We start from the raw sequence: 10440 nt of genomic DNA on the forward strand, positions 1-10440 counted from the left end.
GTATATCATGTTGTTAGGGACAGTGCAGGTGAGGGGAGGCTAGTATATGATGTTGTTAGGGGCTGTGCAGGTGAGGGGAGGCTAGTATATCATGTTGTTAGGGACAGTGCAGGTGAGGGGAGGCTGGTATATGATGTTGTTAGGGGCTGTGCAGGTGAGTGGAGGCTAGTATATCATGTTAGGGACAGTGCACGTAAGGGGAGGCTAGTATATGATGTTGTTAGGGGCTGTGCAGGTGAGGGGAGGCTAGTATATGATGTTGTTAGGGGCTGTGCAGGTGAGGGGAGGCTAGTATATGATGTTGTTAGGGACTGCAGGTGAAGGGAGGCTAGTATATGATGTTGTTAGGGGCTGTGCAGGTGAAGGAAGGCTAGTATATGATGTTGTTAGGGACTGCAGGTGAGGGGAGGCTAGTATATGATGTTGTTAGGGACAGTGCAGGTGAAGGGAGGCTAGTATATGATGTTGTTAGGGACTCTGCTGGTGATGGGAGGCTAGTTTATCATGTTGTTAGGGACTGTGCAGGTGAAGGGAAGCTAGTATATCATGTTGTTAGGAACTGTGCTGGTGAAGGGAGGCTAGTATATCATGATGTAAGGGGCTGTGCAGGTAAAGGGAGGCTAGTATATGATGTAGTTAGGGACAACACAGGTGAAGGGAGGCTAGTATATGATGTTGTTAAGGACAGTGCAGATGAGGGGAGGCTAGTATATCATCTTGTTAGGGACAGTGCAGGTGAGGGGAGGCTAGTATATGTTGTTAGGACCAGTGCAGGTGAGAGGAGGCTAGTATATGTTGTTGTTAAGGGCTGTGCTGGTGAGGGGAGGCTTGTATATGATGTTGTTAGGGGCTGTGCTGGTGAGAGGAGGCTTGTATATCATGTTGTTAGGACCAGTGCAGGTGAGGGGAGGCTAGTATATCATCTTGTTAGGGACAGTGTAGGTGAGAGGAGGCTAGTATATCATCTTGTTAGGACCAGTGCAGGTGAAGGGAGGCTAGTATATCATCTTGTTAGGGACAGTGCAGGTGAGGGGAGGCTAGTATATGATGTTCTTAGGGGCTGTGCAGGTGAGGGGAGGCTAGTATATGATGTTGTTAGGACCAGTGCAGGTGAGGGGATTCTAGTATATGATGTTGTTAGGGGCTGTGCTGGTGAGGGGAGGCTTGTATATCATGTTGTTAGGACCAGTGCAGGTGAAGGGAGGCTAGTATATGATATGGTTAGGACTGTGTGTGTTAAGGGAGGCGAGTATATCATGTTGCTAAGGACAGTGCAGGTGAGGGGAGGCTGGTATATGATGTTGTTAGGGACAGTGCAGGTGAAGGGAGGCTAGTATATGATGTTGTTAGGGACAGTGCAGGTGAAGGGAGGCTAGTTTATCATGTTGCTAGGGAGGATGCTGGTAAGTGGAGGCTAGTATGTCATGTTGTTAGGGGCTGCACTGGAGAGGGGAGGCTAGTATATGATGTTGTTAGAGACTATGCAAGTGAGGGGAGGCTAGTATATCATGTTGTTAGGGGCTGCACTGGTGAGGGGAGGCTAGTATACCATGTTGTTAGGGACTGCACTGGTGAGGGGAGGCTAGTATATCATGTTGTTAGGGGCTGCACTGGTGAGGGGAGGCTAGTATGTCATGTTGTTAGGGGCTGCACTGGTGAGGGGAGGCTAGTATACCATGTTGTTAGGGACTGCACTGGTGAGGGGAGGCTAGTATATCATGTTGTTAGGGCTGTGCAAGTGAGGGGAGGCTAGTATATCATGTTGTAAGGGACTGCACTGGTGAGGGGAGGCTAGTATATCATGTTGTTAGGGCTGTGCAAGTGAGGGGAGGCTAGTATATCATGTTGTAAGGGACAGTGCAGGTGAGGGGAGGCTAGTATCCTATATCATGTTGCTAGGGAGGTGCAGGTGAGGGGAGTCTAGTATAACATGTTGCTAGGGAGGTGCTGGTGTGTGGAAGCTAGTATATCAAGTTGCTAGGGAGATGCTGGTGAGTGGAGGCTGGTACGTCGTGTGTGGAGGCTAATTGCTGGGGACAGTGCAGGTAAGGGGAGACTGGTATAGGAGTTTGACAAAGGTAGTGCTGTCGAGTATGTCAAGTTGCTGGGGTTTGTGCTGTCGAGTATGTCAAGTTGCTGGGGTTTGTGCAGGTGAGTGGAGGCTAGTTGCTGGGGTATGTGCTGTCGAGTATGTCAAGTTGCTGGGGTTTGTGCAGGTGAGTGGAGGCTAGTTGCTGGGGTTTGTGCTGTCGAGTATGTCAAGTTGCTGGGGTTTGTGCAGGTGAGGGAGGCTAGTTGCTGGGGTTTGTGCTGTCGAGTATGTCAAGTTGCTGGGGTTTGTGCAGGTGAGTGGAGGCTAGTTGCTGGGGTTTGTGCAGGTGAGTGGAGGCTAGTTGCTGGGGTTTGTGCAGGTGAGTGGAGGCTAGTTGCTGGGGTTTGTACAGGTGAGGGAGGCTGGTATATGTCATGTTGCCGGGAACTAGAGGTGAGGTTAATATGTCATGTCTCCATTCCTCTATTGACTAATTAAGGGCTAAGTTATTGGGAGAGCTAAGATTGTTTTGTGAAACAGGACCTAAAATATTTTAGATATGTGTCAGGTTTGCTTATGTGTGGTTAGATAATTTAAAATTCTTTATGGATTAGTGTTTTGCTAACCAGTTACTGAAACATATGTATATGTTCAGATTTATGCTATTCAGTCTTTGTATTTGAATGTAATTTTATATGCAAAGAATGTTCAGTCGGCATGGAAGACTTATACAAAGGTTGAACTAGCTATGATATGGAATTGGACATATAAAAGTTGAACTAGCTATGATATGGAATTGGACATATAAAAGTTGAACTAGCTATGATATGGAATTGGACATATAAAAGTTGAACTAGCTATGATATGGAATTGGACATATAAAAGTTGAACTAGCTATGATATGGAATTGGACATTAAAAAGTTGAACTAGCTATGATATGGAATTGGACATATAAAAGTTGAACTAGCTATGATATGGAATTGGACATATAAAAGTTGAACTAGCTATGACATGGAATTGGACATATAAAAGTTGAACTAGCTATGACATGGAATTGGACATATAAAAGTTGAACTAGCTATGATATGGAATTGGACATATAAAAGTTGAACTAGCTATGATATGGAATTGGACATATAAAAGTTGAACTAGCTATGACATGGAATTGGAAATCTAAAAGTTGAACTGTATTATATTCCTATGATGTATTCATTTGTTTGGCTGTGTTAGTTGGTATCTAAATAAGTTAATAGGCCCGTCTGTTGAGAGTATGTTCTTGTTAAAAAAAAGTATGATTCTGTATGATCTGTGAGGACTAAGTAATAAGTCAATGACTAAATCATGGGCCGGAAATCATCAATAAATATTCTAGTTTGAGGTGACCACATTTACGAAAGAATATATAATATCAATATTGACCTAACATCATGTAACGTGATCATGAAATTGTGATGTTTTAAGATGAGTCCACACAGTTGATGTGTTGGGTACTATATTTACTATTGGTGTTGTATGTAGAATGATGTTTGTTCACATAATAGCTTCTGATATGATCTCAATTCTGTAAGTGTCTTTACACAAGAATCATATGCTGATACAGTTCATGAGCGAGAAAGGTACTTTTATCTATCATTAATTGAGGTACATATTGCAGACCTGGGCGGTCACGTCTTCAGGTAAATATTGTTTCCTGTGTAGTCAAATGGGCATGTCATTTTGCAGTCAGTCATCCAAAATTCCCTTTTTAAGATTGTTGTTTACATTGTATTTTAATGGTTTTAAAAAAAGAGCGTTAAATTTGCAGTTTCTTTGCAGTCCACTAATATTCTTTCTTCGTACAAAAGTTGAAATAATAATGCAAATGATAATGTCAGTAATGTCTTAAGAGTAAAATAATGAAGTTGTTATTCATCTACTTTGTCATCCGTCAGCTTCTAAGTAATGCCTATCAAACAGTAATGTGACTTAAGAGCATAATGTCAATAGGTATTCATTACTAAAAGTTTTATTATGGAATATATTTCAAATCTGTGTCAATTTCCATGGTGTTCTCTTTCTTTGCAATGATCTGTCAAAAGAAACTTCTGTTACTGTTTTAAAAATGATTGGCAAATATTTGACCTTACAACTAGGCTTGATGAAATGTGGTATGTGCACTGCAGCTAATTGTTGTTCACCATGTCATCCAAGCAAATGTGGCTTCTAGTATTGCTTAGTTACTGTGGGTAATTGTTCAACATTGCTTAGTTTAGAACACAGTTCCAGCAAGGTTATGTCTATGGAGAGAAATATGGTTTGACTATCAAGGACACAATTATCAGTTGTATGGGAAATGTGATATTCTGAGGGAGATAACTCTGTTTACATGCATTACATTGAGGGTGCATGTTACAAGTCTGCTTTCAGTATTATTGGTTCGCATTCTACTTGGTTTGTTCTCTCATACACTGGGTTATATTAAATGTTTTTTGTCTTCAATTCCATATTGCCTTTATTCTCTTCATGTGCAACTGAAAGAATTAGAACGTCTTGATGCTTTTGTTTTACCTTGATTATGAGGCGTCCGTTTTCATTCCTAAATTGAATTATTAAATTTTTAAGTGTGTACTAATTTAAAATATATTTTTGTCCAGGATAGTTTGTGAAATTAGTAATGTAAGGTTGAGATTGTGTTTTGTCAGCTGTGAAAACTGAATGATTCCGGAATGATTTACTGGTGTTTCTACTTGGTGCAGCTTCAGGGACAACAGGGCATCCAGCTTCTAAACCTGCAACAGCAACATCGCGGGGGACAGGTGAAGCCCGGCCAGTCATCTGGTGGCCCTACTCAAACCAGCGCTAGGGCTGTGACCACCACCGTGCCCATCTCCACCGGTACGTACTGTGACATCGTACACGTTCCTGTCTCCATGTACCCTATATCACCCTAGATAAACCAATCTCATAGATAAGCCGATTGCTATTTCAGGCTTGGTTTATGAGACAAACCACACAGTAATCTTTATCCCTGCATATAAAATAATGTCTAGCATTACAAAACATACAATCAAAAGGTAAATCATCATGTCTAATTATGTTTACATGCAAAATTTCACATTTTCATAGACAAAGTTTGTTATAGCATTGTTCTTTCACCTAAAGCGAAACAATGTAGTTTTTTTACCAACAGAAGAGGAGTTTGATGAAAGTCTAACCATACATAAGCTGGCCCCTTTCAACAGAATCTTTTATTTGGTCCTCAAATTTCGGCTTATCTACGGTTTGTTGGTTGGTTTGTTGTTTTACGCCGCACTCAGCAATATTCCAGCTATATGACGTCGGTCTGTAAATAATCGAGTCTGGACCAGTCAATCCAGTGATTGACATCATGCGCATCGATCCAGCAATTGGGATCAATGACATGCATCAACCAAGTCAGCGAGCCTGACCACCCGATCCCGTTAGTCGCCTTTTACGGCAAGCATGGGTTGCTGAAGACCTATTCTACCCGGATCTTCACGGGTCGGTCATATACAGTACAGTTAGATGATGATGTATGATATTGAAAAAGATATCATCATATTTCTCAGTTGCTCTCTCAGGGCATGAAGAGCCAAGTTCTCTAAGGTGCAACAATTCCCAGAGTTGCATCCCTTACCTGTTTCAGGATCAGATGATGATGGTGCAAATCTCAGATTGCTCCTGCTTATAATTTTGGCCTGTCGACACCATCTCAGTGCTTATGGTCTTAAAAAAAGTGTTAAAAGTCTGCTAACAGTATCGAGTTGTCTGCCAAGTGAAGATGACTGTTCATAGCAACAAAGGGGGCACGAGTGGCCCAGTCTTCTAAGGCGCCATAATTCGCTGTGCAGAGTTGCGTCCCCTGGACACGCCAGAAACCTATGATTGTGGGTTTGAAACCCGGTTCGCCCCGATTATGTTTCTAGGTTTGTCAGCACCATACCCGTGCTCGTGGGTTTCACCGAAGTGGTAAACGTCTGAGACCTGCATCACTTCGGGCTTTCCTCCCACATTAAGCTGACACGCCGTGATATAACTGGAGTAATGTTAAAAGCTGCGTTAACCCAACTCACTCACTCACTCACTTATAGCAACATTAGTTTTAACTCTGTCAGTTATGAGAATGAAAAGCGTCAGAGTGAGAGCATGAGTAAGGTAGGGTTTAACAACGCTTTGAACAGCATTTCAGTGATGTCACAGAGAACATGTTATACACTCTACAACTGATAAGAGGTCAGAACTTTGGACACAACCATTACCTTGAAGAAAGGCCAGCTTTGATTTGAAAATGAGCCAAAGTGTTCAAAGATAAGAATAAAAGTCAAGGTGTCCTTGTCTCTCTTGTTTTAAAAGTTCAATATTTGGAGGTCCCTCGATTCAAATACTCCATAAGAAACCTCCAGGACTCCCCTAAATTTCGAACGCTGGAAACATGAACAATAGTACTTGATGAAACGAACCATTTTTGTTTGTTCCAGTGCTTACACAAACCCTGACTAGCCAGCAGATGGCAGCACTATCTACGCTGACTCTGGGTAAACCAGGTCAGACGACAACGACAAGTTTCACTCCGCAACAGTTGATGCAGTTGACGGGACAGACGCATCTGCAGCAGTCACAGCTCCAGCCGCAACTCACCTTCCAGAAGACGCAGTCCTCGGCTGCTCAGCCCCACCTGCAGTTCCACCAGCTGCAGCTAAAACAGCCCACGTCTTCTCCGGCTCCGCCGTCAGCCTCCCACAGCAAGTCCAAGAGCAAGAAACGTACCACTCCCACGCCGCCCAAACTCTGAGAAGGGTCTGTGATGTCATCATTCACAGTATTCCTTCTCTTCTGAACTAGTGTCTGTCTGGTACATGGGGTTGTCAGTCGGGGTCTCAGTACTAGAGGCCAGGTCTGGTAGTACTTAACCTCTTTACAGTGGTCACGTCAGTGCTCTTCTGGCAGAGGTACTTATTCACAGAGTTATTAAGGTTGTTACTGCAGTTGGAGGCTAAATTCTTAAAATAAGTGGCCAAAATTTCGTAATTCTGAGAAAAAGCAGAAATTATTTGAATAACTGTTTTATGTTAAACAACTTACATCAAATACTAGTCACCATTCTCGTACATGCCAACTTCTTTTCAAGTTTTATATTGTTTGGAGGTGTTGCCAGCAAACTTCAGAGTCCAATATCTGACGAAAGAATTTCTTCTCATCAGAGTCTTATCCAGTTTCAATTTTAGGTTTTTTCATATTCATTAAAAAAATCAGACAGGAAGATATGTTATTCAAGTAATCAAAAGCTTTGGCCTGGGGATAAAGTGGGCATTGTTCATTATCGAGTGAATTATTTCTCCTTTTTATTGTGACGTATGTGCCAAGAGCCCATCCATTACCAAGCTATTGTTCAGTCCAATTTGAATGACAATGCTAAAATAACTGTCCAAACAAATTACAGAGACTATTAACTCTGTATACATCAAACTCCTCCCAGCGATAGCCCTTTCGTGGAGCTCCCTATACTCTCACTGCCACCAGTCAAAACTGCCCCCTGTGATAGGTGGCCACAATCCTGCTTGGAGTTGAACTCGCAACCGAATGACCGTTATGTTTACAAACATGTGATGATTGCCGTGACGCCGAATACTCTTACCCCGGCTTAATTATTTTCTTTGTTTGTCAATTTGATTTTCTGTTTCATTACAACTATCATGTAATTGGTTTGGTAAGAATGTAAGGGAGAAATTGGTTGATTTTCCATTCATCTGCAATATCAAACCAGTCCAATCAATCAAACAAAAAGGTAAATTCATTTTGGAAATATGGTCAGTTGTAAAACTTTTCAAAATAGACTGTGATGTCATTCCCAAAGATGTAGACAAAAGTATAAACGTTAATACATTTGGGGTTGGAGGGCAAATTTCAAGATGCTTGTAATGGCCCGGCCCACACTGGTGGCAGCGATGTTACGGAGACTGTAACGAAGGTGTCATGCGCTGGGAAGGAGCTTGTGTAAATATACTGTATTCGACGTAATAAGCGCCCAGGGTGCTCTCAAAATTAGAAATAGGGGGCTCTTATGAGAATATTATTTTATCATAAATTTCATGGTTTATGCTGACAGCCTGAAATGTTTATGCACGACAGATATAATTTTCCAGAATTTAATTGCGAATAATTAAGGGTGCATATAACACACAAGTGCGTATTATACATGAATAAATGAGTCTTGTGTACATTGATCAATCGGAAGGAGTGCAAATTGGGATTGTTCACTAGCCAATATATTAGCAAATATCGCTATGCACGGGTATGGTGCATATAAGAACGGGCACTTATTACGTCGAATACGGTAGTACAAGGGAAGTTACTCTTACACCACAACATATGAATCTCAGCCAAATTTAGCATTGGTTGTTGATTTTAACTCAAGTGCCAGAGACATTGCAGATACAAGAGAGAGATGGTGAGGTCACTTTCCAAACAACTCGACGATGGCAAAAGGCTTTAGGATATTTAAAAAAAATAAAATGGAGACATAATACACAGGATAACTGATACATTGACTCAGACTTACGACAGTCGTGGCACTTTGACACTTTGTGAAATGGGGCCATGGCAGTTCTGGAAAATGATCTTAACGCTGAGACAGTCGTAACTACCATACATTAATTCAAATTGTGATAGTCAAGTGCTAAGATACTTTGTTTAATAAGGCCCGGGCTTTCTTCCAGGAAGTAATCTTTGCTCTATGAGTGTCATCAGATCTACTGATAAGCAGCGTATTTGCGGAAAATACCCTCCCAAAATATTCAAAACACAATTACTTTCAATTAACTTGCGTACAGAAACGCATGCATTAAATAAAAAACACAAATGTATAAATGTATACAGCACGTGTAAAAAACAGCCCAGTGAAGCTTTTTCAGGAGCTAATTTCCGAAACACAACTACGAGCTAATTAACTTTCCGAGTCAAGCCTATGTGTTTAGAACAGTTATATCCAGCAAAACATTATTTCATTTTTTTTAAATCTTAAAATGTTCACTTATTTAGGGAAAAACCCAATAGAGTGATGAATAGATGAGTGAAAAAATATTAGTTACCCAATGAAAAATGTAATAACCCAATTATATCGAAACCCAAGAGTAAAAACTCAATTGCTCAAAAAGTTATCTGGAGCTCTGTGCCATACTCTAACATAAACAAAGATGTCCGTAGCTCTAAGATCAGTATGTAGAACGGGAGCCTGGATCTTGGCCACCCTGGACTTCATCGAGAGACCCAGGTATCTGTTTAATCCCAAGTACCAGGTGGACCTGGCACTTCTTGCTGGAAGTAATCACTATGCAAACATCAATGCAGCTCAGATACCGATAGTCCCCCGCTTTGATATTGCTGGAATATTGCTAAAAGCGGCGTCAAACCATACTCACTCACTCACTCATATACCGGTACGACACATATGCATAATGGAATCTGGTGTTGGGACATTGCAGGGTTCATCACACCTTCCTGACATCGACTGTGGCAATAGTTGAAGGATCAGAAGCCATCTTCGACATTCTGAAATGTCTAGCATACTCCTATCAAATCTGTTTCATTTATGATCTTATAACACAGCACAGGATTTAAAGTAGTGCAATGGTCAGCATACAGTCTTTTTCCCAACATGGAAATATAGAGTATATTGTCCATTACAGGGATGTTGAGAATTTTGTTGAATCTGGGCAGATGTAGTGTTGTCCCGTTGCCCCACTCTGGCCTGGGATCTTGAGCAGTCTATATTTCTAATCATTGAACCCTCCATTTTTACAACATTCTTGGTTAAGGTGGTGGCTTGGTGAAAAAAGTATTTACTTTTTGTCTCATGATGGTACCTCATCTTATCAATGGTACAGTATATGTAGATCGGAGCTGGTAACAGAGGTCTCTGCAATGCCAAGGGGCATACATCTCAGTTGTAGGGGCGGTCGGGTAGCCTAGTGGTTAAAGCGTTCACTCGTCACGCAGAAGATCCGGGTTTGATTCCCAACATGGGTACAATGTGTGTAGCCCATTTCTGGTGTCGCCGTGATATTGCTGGAATATTGCTAAAAGCGGCGTAAACCATACTCAGTCAGTCAGACATCTCAGTTGTCTGAGACACAGCAATTGCCTGTGCAGTTACCTCCCTTAGGCGTGCCACAATCCTGTGATATGGGTTTCAATACCAGATGTTTAGGTTTGTCAGGACCAAACCTGTTCAAAGTGGTAAGCCTCTAAGACCTGCATCACTTGGGCTTTCCTCCCATATCAAGCTGATATATATGATATATTTGAAATACTGTTGAAAGCGGCACAAATACTGTCTGTATTATTTATGTACTGAAGGAGAAAAAGGGAAAAATACCAAAATGGGAGGAGAATATTTACTGCTGTTCAA

At 41.6% G+C, this 10440-nt stretch overlaps 1 protein-coding gene across 2 annotated transcripts in view; it reads left to right on the plus strand.

The window, feature by feature from the left end:
- The window catches only part of LOC139449391 (transcription factor SPT20 homolog), a 45548-nt gene extending 36610 nt beyond the window's left edge, over positions 1-8938 (plus strand). The window contains exons 25-26 of one of the 2 annotated variants that reach the window (XM_071230756.1): positions 4769-4907; positions 6512-8938. In XM_071230756.1, coding sequence (XP_071086857.1) covers positions 4769-4907; positions 6512-6825 — 453 coding nt within the window. In that variant the 3' untranslated portion in view covers positions 6826-8938. The remainder of the gene's footprint in view (positions 1-4768; positions 4908-6511) is intronic. The other variant, XM_071230757.1, reaches the window with a different exon arrangement.
- The last annotated feature ends 1502 nt before the right edge of the window (positions 8939-10440 follow it).

The sequence above is a fragment of the Haliotis cracherodii genome, unplaced genomic scaffold (assembly GCF_022045235.1).
Source record: "Haliotis cracherodii isolate W230 unplaced genomic scaffold, xgHalCrac1.p SCAF_8, whole genome shotgun sequence".
Taxonomy (NCBI): domain Eukaryota; kingdom Metazoa; phylum Mollusca; class Gastropoda; order Lepetellida; family Haliotidae; genus Haliotis; species Haliotis cracherodii.